The sequence below is a fragment of the Pimephales promelas genome, chromosome 16 (assembly GCF_988280905.1).
Source record: "Pimephales promelas chromosome 16, fPimPro1.hap1.1, whole genome shotgun sequence".
Classification (NCBI taxonomy): domain Eukaryota; kingdom Metazoa; phylum Chordata; class Actinopteri; order Cypriniformes; family Leuciscidae; genus Pimephales; species Pimephales promelas.
The window spans coordinates 28,920,403-28,943,348 of NC_142784.1; the positions used below are offsets into that span (position 1 = coordinate 28,920,403).

Sequence of the window (22,946 nt, forward strand, 5' to 3'; positions counted from 1 at the left end):
ACTGAAAAAAACGAAACTGTCGTTTTTTTTTCGGGTCGAAATTTTGAATTTCCATATCTCAGCTCTGGAAGGTTCTAGAGCCTCCATTTTTGCACTCAGGTCAAAGTCTGGTGGCCCTCTATCAGAATCCTGAGTTTTGAGAAGATTGGAGAAATTTAATTTTTCGCCCGAAAACGAAAAAAAACGAAAGGGGTAACACTGTCGTTTTTTTTTCGGGTCGAAATTTTTAATTTCCATATCTCAGCTCTGGAAGGGTCTAGAGCCTCCATTTTTGCACTCAGGTCAAAGTCTCACAGCCCTCTATCAGAATCCAGAGTTTTGAGAAGATTGGAGAAACTTAATTTTTCACCCGAAAACTGAAAAAAACGAAAGGGGTAACACCGTCAATTTTTTTCGGGTCGAAATTTTGAATTTCCATATCTCAGCTCTGGAAAGGTCTAGAGCCTCCATTTTTGCACTCAGGTCAAAGTCTCACAGCCCTCTATCAGAATCCAGAGTTTTGAGAAGATTGGAGAAACTTAATTTTTCGCCCAAAAACTGAAAAAACGAAAGGGGTAACACTGTCGTTTTTTTTTCGGGTCGAAATTTTGAATTTCCATATCTCAGCTCTGGAAAGGTCTAGAGCCTCCATTTTTGCACTCAGGTCAAAGTCTCACAGCCCTCTATCAGAATCCATAGTTTTGAGAAGATTGGAGAAACTTAATTTTTCGCCCGAAAATGAAAAAAACGAAAGGGGTAACACTGTCGTTTTTTTTTCGGGTCGAAATTTTGAATTTTGATATCTCAGCTCTGGAAGGGTCTAGAGCCTCCATTTTTGCACTCAGGTCAAAGTCTCACAGCCCTCTATCATAATCCAGAGTTTTGAGAAGATTGGAGAAACTTAATTTTTCGCCAAAAAAAAAACAAAACAAAAAAAAAGGGGTAACACTGTCGGGTTTTTTTCGGGTCGAAATTTTGAAATTCGATATCTCAGCTCTGGAAGGGTCTAGAGCCTCCATTTTTGCACTCAGGTCAAAGTCTCACAGCCCTCTATCATAATCCAGAGTTTTGAGAAGATTGGAGAAACTTAATTTTTTGCCAAAAAAAAAACAAAAAAAAAACAAAAGGGGTAACACTGTCGTTTTTTTTTCGGATCGAAATTTTGAAATTCGATATCTCAGCTCTGGAAGGGTCTAGAGCCTCCATTTTTGCACTTAAGTCAAAGTCTCACGGCCCTCTATCATAATCCAGAGTTTTGAGAAGATTGGAGAAACGTAATTTTTCGCCCGAAAACGAAAAAAAACGAAAGGGGTTACACTGTCGTTTTTTTTTCGGGTCGAAATTTTGAATTTTGATATCTGGAAGGGTCTAGAGCCTCCATTTTTACACTTAAGTCAAAGTTTCACGGCCCTCTATCATAATCCAGAGTTTTGAGAAGATTGGAGAAACTTAATTTTTTGCCCGAAAACGAAAAAAAACGAAAGGGGTTACACTGTCGTTTTTTTTTTCGTGTCGAAATTTTGAATTTTGATATCTCAGCTCTGGAAGGGTCTAGAGCCTCCATTTTTGCACTTAAGTCAAAGTCTCACAGCCCTCTATCATAATCCAGAGTTTTGAGAAGATTGGAGAAACTTAATTTTTCGCCCGAAAATGAAAAAAACGAAAGGGGTAACACTGTCGTTTTTTTTTCAGGTCGAAATTTTGAAATTCGATATCTCAGCTCTGGAAGGGTCTAGAGCCTCCATTTTTGCACTCAGGTCAAAGTCTCACAGCCCTCTATCATAATCCAGAGTTTTCAGAAGATTGGAAAAAAGTAATTTTTCGCCCGAAAATGAAAAAAAAACGAAAGGGGTAACACTGTCGTTTTTTTTTTCGGGTCGAAATTTTGAAATTCGATATCTCAGCTCTGGAAGGGTCTAGAGCCTCCATTTTTGCACTCAGGTCAAAGTCTCGCGGCCCTCTATCTGAATCCAGAGTTTTGAGAAGATTGGAGAAACTTAATTTTTTGCCCGAAAACGAAAAAAAACGAAAGGGGTAACACTGTCGTTTTTTTTTCGGGTCGAAATTTTGAGTTTCGATATCTCAGCTCTGGAAGGGTCTAGAGCCTCCATTTTTGCACTCAGGTCAAAGTCTCGTGGCCCTCTATCAGAATCCAGAGTTTTGAGAAGTTTGGAGAAACTTAATTTTTTGCCCGAAAACGAAAAAAAAACGAAAGGGGTAACACTGTCGTTTTTTTTTTCGGGTCGAAATTTTGAGTTTCGATATCTCAGCTCTGGAAGGGTCTAGAGCCTCCATTTTTGCACTCAGGTCAAAGTTTCACGGCCCTCTATCATAATCCAGAGTTTTGAGAAGATTGAAGAAACTTAATTTTTCGCCCGAAAATGAAAAAAAACGAAAGGGGTAACACTGTCGTTTTTTTTTTTCGTGTCGAAATTTTGAAATTCGATATCTCAGCTCTGGAAGGGTCTAGAGCCTCCATTTTTGCACTCAGGTCAAAGTCTCACAGCCCTCTATCATAATCCAGAGTTTTGAGAAGATTGGAGAAACTTAATTTTTCGCCCGAAAATGAAAAAAACGAAAGGGGTAACACTGTCGTTTTTTTTTCGGGTCGAAATTTTTAATTTCGATATCTCAGCTCTGGAAGGGTCTAGAGCCTCCATTTTTGCACTCAGGTCAAAGTCTCGTGGCCCTCTATCAGAATCCAGAGTTTTGAGAAGATTGGAGAAACTTAATTTTTCGCCAAAAAAAAAACAAAACAAAAAAAAAGGGGTAACACTGTCGGGTTTTTTTCGGGTCGAAATTTTGAAATTCGATATCTCAGCTCTGGAAGGGTCTAGAGCCTCCATTTTTGCACTCAGGTCAAAGTCTCACAGCCCTCTATCATAATCCAGAGTTTTGAGAAGATTGGAGAAACTTAATTTTTTGCCAAAAAAAAAACAAAAAAAAAACAAAAGGGGTAACACTGTCGTTTTTTTTTCGGATCGAAATTTTGAAATTCGATATCTCAGCTCTGGAAGGGTCTAGAGCCTCCATTTTTGCACTTAAGTCAAAGTCTCACGGCCCTCTATCATAATCCAGAGTTTTGAGAAGATTGGAGAAACGTAATTTTTCGCCCGAAAACGAAAAAAAACGAAAGGGGTTACACTGTCGTTTTTTTTCGGGTCGAAATTTTGAATTTTGATATCTGGAAGGGTCTAGAGCCTCCATTTTTACACTTAAGTCAAAGTTTCACGGCCCTCTATCATAATCCAGAGTTTTGAGAAGATTGGAGAAATTTAATTTTTTGCCCGAAAACGAAAAAAAACGAAAGGGGTTACACTGTCGTTTTTTTTTTCGTGTCGAAATTTTGAATTTTGATATCTCAGCTCTGGAAGGGTCTAGAGCCTCCATTTTTGCACTTAAGTCAAAGTCTCACAGCCCTCTATCATAATCCAGAGTTTTGAGAAGATTGGAGAAACTTAATTTTTCGCCCGAAAATGAAAAAAACGAAAGGGGTAACACTGTCGTTTTTTTTTCAGGTCGAAATTTTGAAATTCGATATCTCAGCTCTGGAAGGGTCTAGAGCCTCCATTTTTGCACTCAGGTCAAAGTCTCACAGCCCTCTATCATAATCCAGAGTTTTCAGAAGATTGGAAAAAAGTAATTTTTCGCCCGAAAATGAAAAAAAAACGAAAGGGGTAACACTGTCGTTTTTTTTTTCGGGTCGAAATTTTGAAATTCGATATCTCAGCTCTGGAAGGGTCTAGAGCCTCCATTTTTGCACTCAGGTCAAAGTCTCGCGGCCCTCTATCTGAATCCAGAGTTTTGAGAAGATTGGAGAAACTTAATTTTTTGCCCGAAAACGAAAAAAAACGAAAGGGGTAACACTGTCGTTTTTTTTTCGGGTCGAAATTTTGAGTTTCGATATCTCAGCTCTGGAAGGGTCTAGAGCCTCCATTTTTGCACTCAGGTCAAAGTCTCGTGGCCCTCTATCAGAATCCAGAGTTTTGAGAAGTTTGGAGAAACTTAATTTTTTGCCCGAAAACGAAAAAAAAACGAAAGGGGTAACACTGTCGTTTTTTTTTTCGGGTCGAAATTTTGAGTTTCGATATCTCAGCTCTGGAAGGGTCTAGAGCCTCCATTTTTGCACTCAGGTCAAAGTTTCACGGCCCTCTATCATAATCCAGAGTTTTGAGAAGATTGAAGAAACTTAATTTTTCGCCCGAAAATGAAAAAAAACGAAAGGGGTAACACTGTCGTTTTTTTTTTCGTGTCGAAATTTTGAAATTCGATATCTCAGCTCTGGAAGGGTCTAGAGCCTCCATTTTTGCACTCAGGTCAAAGTCTCACAGCCCTCTATCATAATCCAGAGTTTTGAGAAGATTGGAGAAACTTAATTTTTCGCCCGAAAATGAAAAAAACGAAAGGGGTAACACTGTCGTTTTTTTTTCGGGTCGAAATTTTTAATTTCGATATCTCAGCTCTGGAAGGGTCTAGAGCCTCCATTTTTGCACTCAGGTCAAAGTCTCGTGGCCCTCTATCAGAATCCAGAGTTTTGAGAAGATTGGAGAAATTTAATTTTTCGCCCGAAAACGAAAAAAAACGAAAGGGGTAACACTGTCGTTTTTTTTCGGGTCGAAATTTTGAGTTTCGATATCTCAGCTCTGGAAGGGTCTAGAGCCTCCATTTTTGCACTGAGGTCAAAGTCCCATGACCCTCTGATTCCGATAGAGGGTCATGGGACTTAGACCTGAGTGCAAAAATGGAGTCTCTAGACCCTTCCAGAGCTGAGATATTGAGATATTTATAATTGCATAAATACTAAGTGGGATCTCGTATCTCAGCTCTGGAAGGGTCTAGAGCCTCCATTTTTGCACTCAGGTCTAAGTCCCATGACCCTCTATCAGAATCCAGAGTTTCAAGAAGATCAGAGAAACTCAAAAGTGGTACCCATGTCGGTTTTTTTTTATGCGAAAAAATAAGTTCCTCCAATCTTCTTGGATCTCTGGATTCTGATAGAGGGCCATGGGACTTAGACCTGAGTGCAAAAATGGAGGATCTAGACCCTTCCAGAGCTGAGATATCAAAATTCAAAATTTCGACCCGAAAAAAAAACGACAGTGTTACCCCTTTCGTTTTTGGGCAAAAAATTAAGTTTCTCCAAACTTCTCAAAACTCTGGATTCTGATAGAGGGCCACGAGACTTTGACTTAAGTGCAAAAATGGAGGCTCTAGACCCTTCCAGAGCTGAGATATCAAAATTCAAAATTTCGACCCGAAAAAAAAACGACAGTGTAACCCCTTTCGTTTTTTTTTTTCATTTTCGGGAGAAAAATTAAGTTTCTCCAATCTTCTCAAAACTCTGGATTATGATAGAGGGCCGTGAAACTTTGACTTAAGTGCAAAAATGGAGACTCTAGACCCTTCCAGAGCTGAGATATCGAAACTCAAAATTTCGACCCGAAAAAAAAAAACGACAGTGTTACCCCTTTCGTTTTTTTTTTCGTTTTCGGGCAAAAAATTACGTTTCTCCAAACTTCTCAAAACTCTGGATTCTGATAGAGGGCCACGAGACTTTGACCTGAGTGCAAAAATCGAGGCTCTAGACCCTTCCAGAGCTGAGATATCAAAATTCAAAATTTCGACCCGAAAAAAAAACGACAGTGTTACCCCTTTCGTTTTTTTTTTCGTTTTCGGGCAAAAAATTAAGTTTCTCCAATCTTCTCAAAACTCTGGATTATGATAGAGGGCCGTGAGACTTTGACTTAAGTGCAAAAATGGAGGCACTAGACCCTTCCAGAGCTGAGATATCAAAATTCAAAATTTCGACCCGAAAAAAAAATGACAGTGTAACCCCTTTCGTTTTTTTTCGTTTTCGGGCGAAAAATTAAGTTTCTCCAATCTTCTCAAAACTCTGGATTATGATAGAGGGCCGTGAGACTTTGACTTAAGTGCAAAAATTGAGGCTCTAGACCCTTCCAGAGCTGAGATATCAAAATTCAAAATTTCGACCCGAAAAAAAACGACAGTGTAACCCCTTTCGTTTTTTTCGTTTTCGGGCGAAAAATTAAGTTTCTCCAATCTTCTCAAAACTCTGGATTATGATAGAGGGCCGTGAAACTTTGACTTAAGTGCAAAAATGGAGGCTCTAGACCAGTGTTTCCCAACCCTGTTCCTGGCGGCACACCAACACTGCGTGTTTTCTTAGTCTCTCTAATCAAACACACCCGATTCAACCCATCAGCTCATTAACCCACCTGATTATGAGCTGATGGGTTGAATCAGGTGTGTTTGATAAGGGAGACAAAGAATACACGCAGTGTTGGTGTGCCGCCAGGAACAGGGTTGGGAAACACTGCTCTAGACCATTCCAGAGCTGAGATATCGAAACTCAAAATTTCGACCCGAAAAAAAAACGACAGTGTTACCCCTTTCGTTTTTTTTTCGTTTTCAGGCAAAACATTAAGTTTTTCCAATCTTCTCAAAACTCTGGATTCTGATAGAGGGCCACGAGACTTTGACCTGAGTGCAAAAATGGAGGCTCTAGACCCTTCCAGAGCTGAGATATCGAAATTCAAAATTTAGACCTGAAAAAAAACCGACAGTGTTACCCCTTTCGTTTTTTTTCGTTTTCGGGCAAAAAGTTAAGTTTCTCCAAACTTCTCAAAACTCTGGATTCTGATGCAAAAATGGAGGCTCTAGACCCTTCCAGAGCTGAGATATCGAAATTCAAAATTTAGACCCGAAAAAAAAACGACAGTGTTACCCCTTTCGTTTTTTTTCGTTTTCGGGCGAAAAATTAAGTTTCTCCAATCTTCTCAAAACTCTGGATTATGATAGAGGGCCGTGAGACTTTGACTTAAGTGCAAAAATGGAGGCTCTAGACCCTTCCAGAGCAGAGATATCGAAACTCAAAATTTCAACCCGAAAAAAATACGACAGTGTTACCACTTTTGTTTTTTTTCGTTTTCGGTCAAAAAATTAAGTTTCTCCAAACTTCTCAAAACTCTGGATTCTGATAGAGGGCCACGAGACTTTGACCTGAGTGCAAAAATGGAGGCTCTAGACCCTTCCAGAGCTGAGATATCGAAATTCAAAATTTAGACCCGAAAAAAAAAACGACAGTGTTACCCCTTTCGTTTTTTTTCGTTTTCGGGCAAAAAATTAAGTTTCTCCAATCTTCTCAAAACTCTGGATTCTGATAGAGGGCCACGAGTCTTTGACCTGAGTGCAAAAATGGAGGCTCTAGACCCTTCCAGAGCTGAGATATCGAAATTCAAAATTTCGACCCGAAAAAAAACCGACAGTGTTACCCCTTTCGTTTTTTGTTTTTCAGGCGAAAATTATGTTTCTCCAATCTTCTCAAAACTCTGGATTCTAGGGCCATGAGACTTTGACCTGAGTGCAAAAATGGAGGCTCTAGACCCTTCCAGAGCTGAGATATCAAAATTCAAAATTTCGACCCGAAAAAAAAAACGACAGTGTTACCCCTTTCGTTTTTTTTTCGTTTTCGGGCGAAAAATTAAGTTTCTCCAATCTTCTCAAAACTCTGGATTCTGATAGAGGGCCATGAGACTTTGACCTGAGTGCAAAAATGGAGGCTCTAGACCCTTCCAGAGCTGAGATATCAAAATTCAAAATTTCGACCCGAAAAAAAAAACCGACAGTGTTACCCCTTTCGTTTTTTTTTCGTTTTCGGGCGAAAAATTAGGTTTCTCCAATCTTTCCAAAACTCTGGATTATGCTAGAGGGATGTGAGACTTTGACCTGAGTGCAAAAATGGAGGCTCTAGACCCTTCCAGAGCTGAGATATCAAAATTAAAAATTTTGACCCGAAAAAAAAAATGACAGTGTTACCCCTTTCGTTTTTTTTTCGTTTTCGGGCGAAAAATTAAGTTTCTCCAATCTTCTCAAAACTCTGGATTCTGATAGAGGGCCACGAGACTTTGACCTGAGTGCAAAAATGGAGGCTCTAGACCCTTCCAGAGCTGAGATATCAAAATTCAAAAATTTCGACCCTAAAAAAAAACGACAGTGTAACCCCTTTCGTTTTTTTCATTTTCTGGCGAAAAATTAAGTTTCTCCAATCTTCTCAAAACTCTGTATTATGATAGAGGGCCACGAGACTTTGACCTAAATGCAAAAATGGAGGCTCTAGACCCTTCCAGAGCTGAGATAACGAAACTCAAAATTTCGACCCGAAAAAAAAACGACAGTGTTACCCCCTTCGTTTTTTTTTTCGTTTTCGGGCAAAACATTAAGTTTCTCCAATCTTCTCAAAACTCTGGATTATGATAGAGGGCTGTGAGACTTTGACCTGTGTGCAAAAATGGAGGCTCTAGACCCTTCCAGAGCTGAGATATGGACATCCCATGTAGCATTTATGCCATTATAAATATCTCAATATCTCAGCTCTGGAAGGGTCTAGAGCCTCAATTTTTGCACTCAGGTCTAAGTCCCATGGCCCTCTATCAGAATCCAGAGTTTCAAGAAGATTGGAGAAACTTATTTTTTCTTACCAAAAAAAAAAACGACATGGGTACCACTGTCGTTTTTTGGGGGGGTCGAAATTTTGAGTTTCTCTGATCTTCTTGAAACTCTGGATTCTGACAGAGGGTCATGGGACTTAGACCTGAGTGCAAAAATGGAGGCTCTAGACCCTTCCAGAGCTGAGATATGAACATCCCATGTAGCATTTATGCCATTATAAATATCTCAATATCTTAGCTCTGGAAGGGTCTAGAGCCTCCATTTTTGCAGTGGTACCGTTTTTTGGGGTTTTTTTGGTGCGAAAAAATAAGTTTCTCCAATCTTCTTGAAACTCTGGATTCTGATAGAGGGTCATGGGACTTAGACCTGAGTGCAAAAATGGAGGCTATAGACCCTTCCTGAGCTGAGATATTGAGATCCCATGTAGCATTTATCCCATTATAAAAAAAATAGTGGGTTCGCGGACAGTGGAATTTCGGGACGGCCCTTGGTGCCACAGACTCAGGGGGCTTCCCTGAGTGCAGTAAAATAGTTTTCATCCCCAAATTTTGAAAGCTAAGCTTAAAAACGACGTGTCCACAAACCCACTATTTGTCCAATAACCCACTATTTTTATAATGGCATAAATGCTACGTGGGATCTCAATATCTCAGCTCAGGAAGGGTCTAGAGACTCCATTTTTGCACTCAGGTTTAAGTCTCATGGCCCTCTATCAGAATCCAGAATCTTGAGAAGATTGGAGAAACTTAATTTCTCGCCCTGAAAAAAACGACAGGGGTACCCCTTTTAGTTTGTTCGGGTCGAAATTTTGAGTTTCTCTGATCTCTAAATTTTTAGAGGCTTTGTTTGTTTTGTTCAGGACTTTAGGGCGAGGGAACCGGAAGTGCTAAAATGCTAACTCACTTCCGCGTTTTGGCCTACAAAGTCACGTCATAACTTCGGCACTCAAGTCTTGTTTCGTAAATCCAGTACGCTGGTGGTGACAATTCTCTCTGACCAATCAGTGATCTGCAGTGTGTACATGTCACATTTGACTATTGGTAGTACGGCTTATTTGGAACCTCAACCGATATGGTACTAAAAAAAAAGGTTTTGTGGAAAACCCCGAAAGTGAGCCGTACCGAGCAGTGGAAAAGAGCCAAAGATTAACTTGAAACAAAAACAGAAAATCTATGTAACCATATAATTCCAAACATCTTGGTTCATCTAGTTTAATAATTGATACTATCTGGTGTCACTTTGAAGGGTAACAAAGTAGGAAAGGCATGACTTCACGTGTTTCACACCAGCATGTTGTTTGACAGTCAAAAGGCCCTTTCATGTGTTTCAAAGGAAATTGAATCATTTGTTCCTTTCATGTTGAGCTTTTCTCCATAAGGCTTTTGTTTCCTGCGATCGCAAGTGTTTACACACACCACCCTTGGCTCTTGATGGCATAGACAGTTTTGTCAGTCGCTCATTTACTTTGGCTCTCATAAACGAACACAGAAGCGGAGTGTTTCAACATCTCAGTTTCCATTCGGCTCACGTCTTGAATTCTGTTGCGAAATCTTAAGGATGTTAATATAGTTCAGCTTATGAAGCCAATGATAAATCCCTCCATTGCAGACCTCCCTGAATTTTAATATATTTATTTGTTAATTAATATTTTGATTTCAGCAACGCTACAATATGGGTAAATTTGTTTACATTAATGTGTAGGTGTCACGATCTAACAATGAATAATACTTGACTATGTACTATGATATCAATTTGCCCAGCAATAGTCCCAAAACACTTCAACACCATAATTATGACTTCCAAACTATTAAATAAAGACTTCCCAGGAATCTAAATGCAGCATTGATTCACAAAGAGTTTGTCCCTGTAATCACGTTTCTGTGAGTCACTTCGGACTAATTCCAGACTAATATAACTCACCTTCAGTTGTAGACAGCGTTTGCAGTAGAGGCCGACTGTTTGCCCCATCCTCACTCTCGGCTGGGCTCAGGCCTGAGATCTGCGGCTCTCGCTCCTCGTCCTCTTCACACGAGGAACATGTCTCTGGCTGGAGATCGTCTGTGGTTGAACTGGTCTGAAAAAGCGGCCAGGCATCATCAGGTGCACCTCCCACATCTGTCCGGCTGGCTCCCAGAGATGGGTTCACCAGTCTGTGACAGGACAAAAAACAAGACTGTGTAAAATTTCATGGAGTTCAATGGAGGGATATAGTTCGGCCTAAAATGAAAGTTAAGTCATCATTTAATCTGCCTGATTTGGTGAAAAACATCTCAATTTCCAGATGAGTGGGAGTGAACTGATGCGCTAATTGGGTTTCATGAACACACACTGTGTACAGAAGACCAACGGCATTTAGATCATGTGACACTGAAGACTGGAGTAATGATGCTGAAAATTCAGCTTCGATATCACATGATTTTTTTTTTAAATTAAAATGTACTCAAATAGAAAATACTTATTTTTATTGTTTTAAAATATTTTATAATATCACAGTTAAAATGTGATATTGGATCAAACATATACTGACCCCAAACTTTTGAATGATAGTGTATGTTGAAAACCAACTGAAGTTTGTCAGAATTGGAAAATTAATCTGTTGAATATGATCTAAATCGCTCCATTAAAGGAGTAGTTCACTTTGAAAAAAAACTTGCTGATAATTTACTCACCCCCATGTCATCCAAGATGTCCATGTTTTTCTTTCTTCAGTCGAAAAGAAATTAAGGTTTTTGATGAAAACATTCCAGGATTTTTCTCCATATAATGGCCTTCATTGCGAACCAAACGGTTCAAGGTCCAAATGAGAGTTTCAGTGCAGCTTCAAAGGGCTTTAAACGACACCAGACGATGAATAAGGGTCTTATCTAGCGAAACGATCGCTCATTTAAAAAATAAATAAAAAAGTTTAAGTTTCATAAGCACAACTGCTCGCCTTGCTCTGTTCTGTGATGCGCGTTTGTGACTCTCCTGTTCAAACTCGTTTATCAAAATGAACAAATCTTTTTTCGAGTCATGACTCGAAGGGTCCTAGATAAGACCCTTATTCATCGTCTGGTGTTGTTTAAAGCCCTTTGAAGATGCACTGAAACGGTCATTTGGACCTTGAACCGTTTGGTTCCCAATGAAGTCCATTATATGGAGAAAATCCTGGAATGTTTTCATCAAAAACCTTCATTTCTTTTCAACTGAAGAAAGAAAGACGTGGACATCTTGGATGACATGGGGGTGAGTAAATTATCAGCAAAAGTTTTTTTTTAAAGTGAACTACTCCTTTAACGTCATGTAAATGATAAAGAACCCACCCTTCATTGAGACTGCTCTGCGAGGGAAAGGGCCGACACTCACGGCCACGGCTCTGGCTCCAGGTGTCATCGCAGCAGAGAGACGGGATCAGGTTTACAGGACCTGGAAAACAAACCACACTTCAGTCTAATATCATGATGATGACAATCAACATCTCTCCAGAACTGTGTGGGATTAATAAAATAATAATCTGACTCATTTGCTGGCTAACTCACATGTGTGAAACTCACCGCGGGACTGTCCTGATCCGGGACGGCAGTGACAACAAGGCCGCTGGGAAAACTCCAGAACTCGACGGTCCAGACAAGACAACTCTGAACCCACATAAGGACCTTCATGGGACCTCAACGAAACTGAGGCATCGGAACATGAAACAACAGCAAAAACGGATACAGTAGAAACAGATAAATTTTCATAAGTTTAAAAGATAACAACTAACTACTTTAAAATAAAAAAGCATTCAAATCATGGCAAAATCACTGTACCACACAAACTCAGGTGGCTTTTATAAAATAGCAGCAACAGTGACATGATAAAAGACACCAACAATCAATTATTAATATAGATACCATTCAAATGTCTGAGGTCAGTAAGATTTTTAAAAGAAATTGATACTTTCATTCAGCAAGGATGTATCAAAAAGTGTTGTCTGTTGAACTTTCTATTCATCAATTCAGCTTTGCGTCACAGGAATAAAGAACATTTTAAAACATATTATTAAAAAACTAAAATAAACTAAAGCTGTGTTCCAAATGACGCACTTATACACTGTGTACTTATGCACTAATATGTACGGACAGTGTAGTCTGTGAACTCTATACTGTTATTTTGTCATTCATCATTGGAGTCTGACACCCCTCCTCTTCCGCTAAGTAATAAACCTGCGACAATCGAATGCATTTAAGTGCCCAACACTCCATACTTCATTGTTTCGGTTCATTAAGTGCACTTTTTCTTTTTTTGAATGTTCACACTACTTTATACTACAAAATAGTATAGTATGCGCATTGAGACGTAACTATATTTTTCTTTTTTTACATCAGAATTTAAATCAGATCTGTCAGCATCATTGCAATGTCAACTGATGTATCAACATGGTACAACAGCAGATAAATAAAAAAATAAAAATCCTTTCAAATTTAGAATGGCCACCACCACCACTTACAGTAAAATGTAGTAGAAGCACCACAGCTATCAATTAGTAAATGTGTATGGAGTGATTAGAAATACCTTCTATTATATAGCTATAATGTAATTATAAAATGATAAGCCTGATAGGTTACCTGGTTTCTTCTCCAGCAGTTGTCTCTTACAGTAGATGACACACAGGATGAAGAGGGCGAGCAGGACTGTGGCCAGCGCACTGCAGATCACCGCCGCTAGAGCCATGTCTCTGGGACTGGTCACTGGAGGCTGGAGCGGGACAAGATTCACTCGTCCCATACCTGAAAGATACATACGAGACAAGAAGTGAGGTCACTGAGCATCTCCAGTTCCATTTTTTACTCAATTCCTCACCCTTATATTGGAGGATTTTATTTCTTCTGTGGAACACAAAAGGAGATTTTAATGGAAGCTTGTTTCCATCACGGAATAAAACAATTTAAAAGATAATCACGACTTTATCTTACAATTCTGACTTTCTTCAAAGAATTACATGATATAAACACTATTGGCACTGTCACTTATTTCGTCACTTATTTCGACATTAAAAATTTGCATTTAGTTTAAGTTTATACATTTAGGCAACTAACTGAATAAGTTGAGGCACAAAATAATATAAAAAATTAAACTGTACTAACTCAGATAAAAATAAACATATTATATATATATATATATATATATATATATACATATACTGTATATATATCTCATTATTTTTTTGGCCGAAACTACTAAAAATTACAAAAGCACATGACAAAATTGGCAGAAAATTTAATTAAAATGAAAACGCAAAAAATAAAATGAAACTCAAAATTAAGGATGTACCCAAAGACGTTACCTTATTCGGAAAGGTACTGCTACTGAATAACGCTTTCAATGAAGCCCTAGCCCTAGAGGGACATGGTGATGGAGAAAAAAAAATATATATATTTCAATGATTTTGCAGACCCGCGCATCTTTCTCGGGTAATGCAAACGATCGCGAGCAAACACACAAAGCATTGATCTTTCATCTCATATTTTTTCACCATGTCCCTTAAGAGGCCCCGTAGAATGTGTTATTCATGATCCATGCCTTTCCAAGTTAATACACAATACTAAAATTACATTGCCCAGTAGGCTAAAGGCCCCAATATGCTTATATAAACTGCCATAGGTCTGTGTGAATACGTAATAGGGGGGTGTGGTCTGAGGCTCCACCTTCTTTGACACGGAAATCTTTTCTGCTCAGTCTTATCAAATAATACTGTATTCATCCAAACGCCACTCCTTGACTCAGAAAGTTCGCAAACAGCAAGCTGAGCAGCAAATCTTTAACCCAGAGCGAACAAAGAACTTGGCTGTGAGTGTATCGTGTTTCATGTAGGTTTTTATACTAGTGTTATAAAATCATCATTAAGAGACTTTCATGTTCTACTACACTTTCCTTTTTAATACCATGATGCGAGCCACTCTGTTTCATCTTCCACTGAACTTGCCAAAACCAAAAGCCTGAGCTTGTGTGTGTGTGTGTGTGTCACATGTCTCCTCTCGCTGTGGCTGCGGCTGGGAATGTGCTCCAAAGAAAACAAGGTTTAAATAGCAGAAATGTCCTGGAGGTGAAGGGCACATTCCCAGCCTGCCGATAATTTTTCACCCCTTTACCCCGGGCCAGTCGGGCCTTCACTTGCCAGTCTAGCGATCCCATTATTAAGAGGCAGATCAAGGCCATGGGCAGTCACTGCTATATGTTTGAAGTGGATTGGGGAATGTGTAATCAGCCTGAGAAAACAGCTGCCACAGTCTGAAGGCACCACAGGATCTCTGATGTCACCGTCTACAGAGCCTTCCCTACCCTGAAGACAACAGCCATCTGAGGAAAAGCCTGATCAAGTGACTGATCTAGCCTGAAGAAGGGGTTTTACACTCACTGTTCTACTGACACCGACTATTAAGTCATCCAGATAATTGGGGTTATCATGTTATCTGGTGTGTGCATCAATGTATCCATCACTAAGGACTTGGGAAAATGGTTGTGTGACGAGCTTTAAAGTGAGTACGTTCACATAAATGGTTATTTCGCTCGTAGGAGTCAATCAGGTAACAGCTATAGTTAGCAACTACTCAGAAACCATTTGCAATGCACTAACTACTTCACGTGAAGTGCGCAGGAGGCTCTGTATTCACAATATGACTATTCATTTCCTTCAAAGGGGAAACGATTTTTAACGATAACTTATAAACGTTTAAAAACAGACCTGTGATTTCAGAGGTTGTATATGCTTTTGTTGAAACCATCAGCCCGCATTATTTCCATTCATTTTTTAAAATTACCAATGGAATTCCTTGTGAAAAACTACATTACCCATGATGCAGCTGTGCAGATATATATATATATATATACACATAGATGCACTTTTAGCCCCTTTTTCTGTGGACCTCTATCACTTTATATGTACTGTACGTTGCTGCCTTAAATTTTTAAGTACAATCAACTCGGATGTTTAAGTCATTTCAACTTAAATTACATTAAACGGATTTAAATAAAGCTGATAAGCAAAAGTTGAAAATTGCTCAACTTATTTTGATGAGTTAAAGCAATGTAAAAACATGTTGCCAAAACTTATTGAGCATATATTTTTTTACAGTGTGGCTGACAACTTTATAAAAAAAAAAATTTAAACGCTGACAGGGAAATAGTTGAAGTAATGTTTCGACAAAACAAAAGTTTGTTATGCCGTGATTAACCTAGCTGGATGGTTTGGTTCATGACTTATAACTCTTAAAGACTTTTTAAAAATCCCTACGGGTAAAATGAATGGGAAAAATACTTCCAGAAACCAAGGTCTCTGAAAAAGTGGGCGGGCACCAATACACTCTATTGATTTCAGTAGAGACTGATGTTTGCTTGTTGCTAAGCTAACAGCACAATAGTCAAAAACACATAGCAAACACGTTTTGCACAGACTTCAAAGACTTCCACATGAAAATGCAAAAAAAACGTAGTTTGATGTAAAAGAGTTTTTGTATTGTTTTTTTTGCTTTTGTAGAATACATCAAATCATATCGTTAAGTACAGACATGCCTATTGCAAATCCTAGACAACAACACACAGAAATAAAGCCTGTGAACTCCTTTATGCCGAATTATTATTTTGCTGCAATGAAGTTAAATATGAACCAGATCTTTGTTTAACATCTTTTCATTGGACGAACACAAACGTTCATTATTTGCTCTACGGTAAATTAATCATTAAGTAAACATGGGCTTGGCCTTCACAGATACAAGTGCTCTTTGTGAGACAATGTCAACATCAGTTGAGCCCTCAAAAGAAGTTTCTTTGTTGAAGATGTGAGCCTTTGTGCACTTTGTTTGCAGATATAATCAAAACTCTAGGTGCAGAGCTCATCATTTAGTCCTATAGTGATAATGTCAAGCAATATTTAGCATTGTTGTTATGGTGTCCTGTAGCGTTCTGGGTGGCTACTAGATTTGCTAAGAGGTTATTTTCTGATTTCACCAAGTCTCTATGACCGAGTTTGAATGGTGAATGTGATTTTACCAACATGTACCGGCATGTTTCTGGATCAACACCTTTAATGATCCTGGGACAACATTCAAATCAACCAATCAGATTTGAGGGACAAGTTTACAGTTTATGTCAAGTTTAGGCTTACAACCAGGGTGAGGTGCTTCTACATCTGTGTTATTTCCCTCTGATTTTAGGGAGAAGTTATCGTTTCGAACTCCTGAAACAAACTCCTGATTTCTGGCCTGATTTGGGCCATGTTTTAGGCGTTTGCATGAAAACGGAGGAATACTTTGGGTTTTATCGTCTGCCAGGAAAAAAGTATTTGCTAAAGTAACATCAGACATCTCCTCAACAATCCACACGATTTGAGGAATTATTCAGGATGATTAACATCCTGATAGGGTTATTGGTTCTTGAAAGCCATGATCATGCTCATTTAAGGCGCTTTTCCACTGCATAGTACGGTACGGTTCGGCCCAGTACTCTTCGAATCGGCGCGGAACAGTTCGGATCGCTTTGCGTTTCCACTGCAGTAGTACCCCTTCAAAGTGTGTGGGACTGATCGTTATTTGCGCGCGCCTCTACTGCCATGACATCATCTTAAAAGCGCCACATTTTCAAACCCACAACACAGGAACAATGGAGACTATCGAGGCGATGGTGTTCCTGATTCTCGGTATGTGGTTGTTTTTAACTGCTAGACGGAAAAATGTGTTTAAAAGGAGGTTGATGGCAGCAAAACAAAAATACTGCTAAAAAAGTGTCTCGTGTCTCGTGTCGCAAATCCAATGACGCTAGTAGTGACGCTGGTAGTGACGATTCTGTCTGACCAATCAGTGATCTGCAGTGTTTCACGTCACATTTTAGTACCGGTACGGTACGCTTGGAACCTCAACAGACCAGGTACCATTTAAAGCGACCTGAAGCGAACCGTACTGTACCGTACCATGCAGTGGAAAAGCACCACAAGTGAGACGTACCGAACCGAACCGTACCGTACTATGCAGTGGAAAAGCGCCATAAGGTTATGCAGGTTCAAGTCTGCATCATGTCCTCCTGATCCCGTTTCCCAAATCAACAAACTGCATGTGTGGAAAGAGAAAATAGGAGACAGATATGTGAATGGGCAGAACCAGAACTGCATGAACTTCAGTGTTTGCTCAGAGTTGTACTTCTATCTACACTGTCATGTCTCAGTGCCAGCAAATCTGACCCAGCTGTGTGTTGTTGTCCTCCTTCCCTTCACCTCCCCCCAAAACCAAAGCGTTTCCCCTCTTATCAGCGGCCCACAGCTGCAGCAAACACAGACAAAGGGCGGCCCTTGAAAAGATCTCACCTGCTGATACTATCACAGCACTGCGCTCTATGAGCCAATAGACGGCTCTCTTTGATATGTGCGGCTGTTGACTTTAGAGAAAGCCACACTGAAACACATGGCCTTGAGAGCGACACAGGTAGCAGAGAGGATTGTGTTGATCCTGAAATTCCAAGCAGGTTGCTTATTAAACGCTCCATAAAAGAGGCAAGAGTGAACTTCATTAGTTGCCAAGCTAGGGGCTTTTAAGCTGGAAGGGTCACATTTGTCTCTGTTCTAAAAGTTAAAGAGTGACCCTGCTGTCTACAACATAGCCAGCAATCATAACCACAATGGAAACACATAAGCGAGAAGGAAAAACAAAAACAAAAAATTTTTCATGTGAAATGCACAGGACACTCGATTCACAAGTGATTTGAGTAGAGTTTGAGCAGCACAATAAGCAAAAATAGCACCCTAGCACACACACACATATTGGGTAAAATTGTCAAAAACAATTATTAATAATAATTTACTCTATTGTTATTATAATTAATAACATTTAATATTGTATAATACACTTCTGTATATATTATTTCATTTATTATTATCATTCATTTATTGCTTATTATTTGTGTTATATACAATTTTAAACAATTTAACAATACTTTCAATAATACAGAATTTTATACTACTTTTGTATATTTATTATTATTAATGTTATATTATATCTTATTTATAAATGTTTTATATATACATATATATATATATATATATATAGAGAGAGAGAGAGAGAGAGAATTGTTATTTAATTGTTATTAATTGTTATTAATTGTTATTTAAGTGAAATTACTGAACTTAAATATACAAGCTTGATAAAAATGGTCATTTTAGAAGAAAATTTCAAATGGCATTTAGAGGCTTTTGCATCTGAACTCTTCATATACTGTATAATATACTTGTGTATATCATTTTTATTATATTATATTATAGAATACTTTTTATTAATAAATAATAACAATTTTAAAATAATTACTATTATATAGTATTGTATACTGTATAATATACTTGTGTATTTAATATTTCAATTCAATATTTTATATTATATTGAATACTTGTGTATATTTGTATTGTTGTTGTTATTATCACTATCACTATCACATCATTTTTGACCAACACTTGAATGCAGCTCACTAGTTTTTCATTAGTGAGCTGTTATATAAAATATTTAATTATTAAATGAAATCATTATATTAAATTATAGCTGTTATATGAAATTAGTATCTGCTTTTAATCACAGGATTGTCCTTTAGTGCTTCATCAGACTAATCAAATGAGTGACCCACAACAAGACATGAGACTCCGAGATGAAAGCCATCGCTAATTATGACCTATGGTCTGAGCCAATGTAAAGCAATCCCCTTCAGGTCAAAATACTAAACCACTCGTTGTCTTTCACACTCTCGCGGTTCAAGCTTTCTTCAATATGTTCAATACAAAAATGGTCGCTTTTCAAGCCAGGCTGCTTGAGATGCTCTAAATTCAGTAGCTGTGTGATTGAATAAGAGCAGAGGTGTTTCGCAAAAAGCAAAAATGCCAGCTTATATTACTATCACACACCCGGCTCTCATGTGACCCCTACGTAAATTGGCTACACATCAGTTCAGATGCTTAGATGGGACAGCTGTGAGGGGCTTTGCCAAATATTTAGAGCTATCCCATGACAAGAAAAGACAGCAGCAGATGAAACACATTAAAGCAGCAAGAGGAACCCATAAAATGCTCTGTTTTCTTCCTTTCGCTCTCAGGATGGGCCAAGGAGACCAGCGTGTTTCTGGATTTATGGTCCTCTCTAAAGACAGACTTCCTCGTGCAGCTGCGTGTTTGCCCCGGGCCGACGTGGGGGCTATTAAAACCATCAGGCCTTTGAGTTTTCACCACCCTCTGTCAGATAATGCCAGAGGACAGGAACGCTCTGGAGTGTTTTCAGCCGTTTGCACGCACAATGGGTCAGAGCTTTGAGTTCCAGCATCAGATTCAGGTGGTCCAGAGTAAATATGGTCATCATAAACAAAGACCATCATAAAATATATAAAATTTAAAATATATATATATATATATATATATATATATATATCTGCATATAAGTTGCATGTCAACTATTTGGCATTCAGACACTTTTCACAAACTTTTTTTTTATCTTATTACATTTTTAATAGTTAATAAAACAATTCTCAATAACCAAAACATATATTTATTTTCTCTATGAAGCCAAAGCTCTTTTTTTATTTTTAAATTGTATATTTTATTTTATGTACAAATTTATGAATGTTTTTAAAATAAATTCTTACAAATAATTTTCAATAACCAAGAAATATTTATTTTTTATTTTTTTGTAGAATGCCAATGCTCATTGTTTAATTTTAATTCTTTTTAAAGAACATTTTATTTTATATTTTATTTTATAATTTATGAAAGTTATTAAAACAATTCTCAATAACAAAAAAAAATCGTTTTATTTTCTCTATGAAGCCAAAGCTCTTTGTTTATTTTTTAAATGTGTATTTTATTTTATTTTATAATTTAATGCAGTTTTTAAAAGAAATTTGTAATAAACGAGAAGTCATTATATTCTGTATAAAGCGAAAGCTCCTTATTTTATATTTTTCAATCTGAATTATTTTATTTTATATTTTATTTTATAATTTATGATAGTTATTAAAACAATTCTCAATAACAATTTTAAAAGAAATTTGTAATAAACGAGAAGTCATTATATTCTGTATAAAGCCAAAGCTCCTAATTTTATATTTATAATTTAATTTAATTTTTAATTTAATTTAATTTTTAATTTAATTTATTTTTTAATTTAATTTAATTTAATTTAATTTAATTTTATTTTATTAAATTAAATTAAATTAAATTAAATTAAATTTAATTTAATTTAATTTAATTTAATTTAATTTAATTTAATTTAATTTAATTTAATTTAATTTAATTTAATTTTACTTTATTTTATTTTATTTTATTTTATTTGAGACAAAACCACAAGTAATTTCTTTCATACATTTCTATTATGGAAAACAGTCCTGAAAAAAAAAATGTTAATAGTCAAATTAAATGAGCATAAAAAACAAAAACAGTCCCCTACTCTGAAGACTATTAAATGAAGCAAAAATCACAGTGCGTAATGATTACATAATAAACCGGAGAGATGAAATTCTTCAGGGCGGAGCTGACCTGTATGCCTATAGGACAGTATCTGGCGGAGGAGTGCTAGTCCTGGCTCCTACAAACCTCCACATGCAGCAGCTGCAAACATCTCAAACCACTGGAAGTCACACTTCATTTTACAAGGTATAAGTTCTCTCCCGGTGTAACTGCCAAAGACACACGCTTCCGTACAATGGCCCTCAACAACGGCGGGTAAAATGAGCCCAATTAGAGCCACAGACTGCAGGAGAACAATGCACTGCTTTGTGAAACGCTGCGTGTTTAACATACCCATGCGTGTATTTGCGGAAGAGAGCCATGCAGTTTCCAACAGTTACACAGAGAGTTGTGTTTATTACCTACGCCTATGTTCTGACTTGTAAAAAAGGCATTTATTTGATTGTAAAATACTGCGGTATGAATCACCAAGACTGAGCGGATCGTCATCTCACAGATTATTATGAATGCAACTGTTTGATGGACCCTTTTAAAGGATTAGCCTAAAAACATCTATCATCACCCGTTCACCCGGTTTATGTTTTTGATTGTTTTTGATTTCATTCTAAGTGAATTTGATTCACTGATAATCTTGCCCTTCGCATTAGCTCTCATTTGCATGTTTTCAAACTATGTGATGCTGTGGGATATATAGAGCACAAGTCGTGTGGAACATTTGTGGTGCTTTTTTGTCCTTTTATGAGGCTCAGTGGTCACTTTAATGGTGTGGAAAAGAGTGGCGGACATTCTGTAAAATATTTCTATGTTCTATGGTTTAGAGTGACATGAGAGCAGGGTTAATATAGTTAACTAAAACTATAACCATAAAAATGTTACTTGAAATAAAATAACTTTTTAAAATAACAAAAACAGTAACAGATTAAAAATAACTGAAATCAAAATATAAAATTTATAAACTTATGTCAACTTAATTAGGGCCAGAGCACTGATGGTGTGAGGACCCTCTTGGAATTGCTCCGTTTATTGTAAACTTAAACTTAAAACTTGTAAACTTAAACTTAATCTCATTTTAATTTAGTTTAATTTGATGTGATAAAAAATAATTGAAAATAATTGATGACATAATTTTCACTTTTTTTAAATGAAGAAACCTTTTGAAGACATTATCATTGACATTTAAATCAAACACTGATGCTGATGGGTTTTTTTTCCCTGAGTAAATGAAGGCACTGGGAATTTCCCTCAAGGATACCTTCAAAAACGTTTGTATTTAGAATTAATTAATAAATGTGCTTACAGTGCGGTTCATATGGTGGCGGCGGGTCTCCACATGGGATGCACTCCATATCCTGAAATCCACTTAACTTCGTCTTTCTGTAAAATCTGTAAGAATAAAATGCATATTAATTTAAATGAAATAAAAAAAAATAATGCATTTTATTAATTATTTGTATTTTATTGCATTGTATTAATCATTTTGGAGTTGTAAATCAACCTGTTGGGAGTCATTTTGTTAGTTAACTTTTATTTAGCAAAGATGCATTATGTTGATTTAAAAAAAAAAATGCCAGTCAAGACATTTGTAATGTTACAAAAAGATTTCTATTTCAAATAACTGTGGTTCTTTTGAACTTTAAATTCATCAAAGAATCTAAAAAAAAAATGTATCATGATTTCCACAAAAATATGAAGCACCACATCTGTTTTCAACACTGATGCTATAATAATCAGAAATGTTTCTTGAGCAGCCAATCAGCACATTAGAATGATGTCTGACGGATCATGTGACACTGAAGACTGGAGGAATGATGCTGAAAATTCAGCCTTGCTTACAGGAAAACATTTCATTTTAAAGTATATTACAAACAGTCATTTTAAAATGTAATAATATTTCAAAATATTACTGTAATTTTTATTTAATAAATGCAGCCTTTTTGAGCATAAGAAACTTCTTTCAAAAACTTAAAACAAAAATCTTACTGAACCGCAATCTATATCAATATTTGCTGAGAAAAGCCACCAACTGCATATAATTCAAAGAAATCACATTCATTAT

General features: G+C 37.2%; 1 protein-coding gene across 2 annotated transcripts in view; it reads right to left on the reverse strand.

Moving 5' to 3' along the window:
• tnfrsf19 (tumor necrosis factor receptor superfamily, member 19) overlaps positions 1-22,946 on the reverse strand; it is a 75,860-nt gene that overhangs the window by 41,280 nt on the left and 11,634 nt on the right. The window contains exons 5-9 of one of the 2 annotated variants that reach the window (XM_089121411.1): positions 22,188-22,273; positions 13,035-13,196; positions 11,967-12,104; positions 11,751-11,853; positions 10,369-10,598 (exon numbers count right to left, since the gene is read on the reverse strand). In XM_089121411.1, the coding sequence (XP_088977537.1) occupies positions 10,369-10,598; positions 11,751-11,853; positions 11,967-12,104; positions 13,035-13,196; positions 22,188-22,273 (719 nt within the window). The remainder of the gene's footprint in view (positions 1-10,368; positions 10,599-11,750; positions 11,854-11,966; positions 12,105-13,034; positions 13,197-22,187; positions 22,274-22,946) is intronic. The other variant, XM_039670640.2, reaches the window with a different exon arrangement.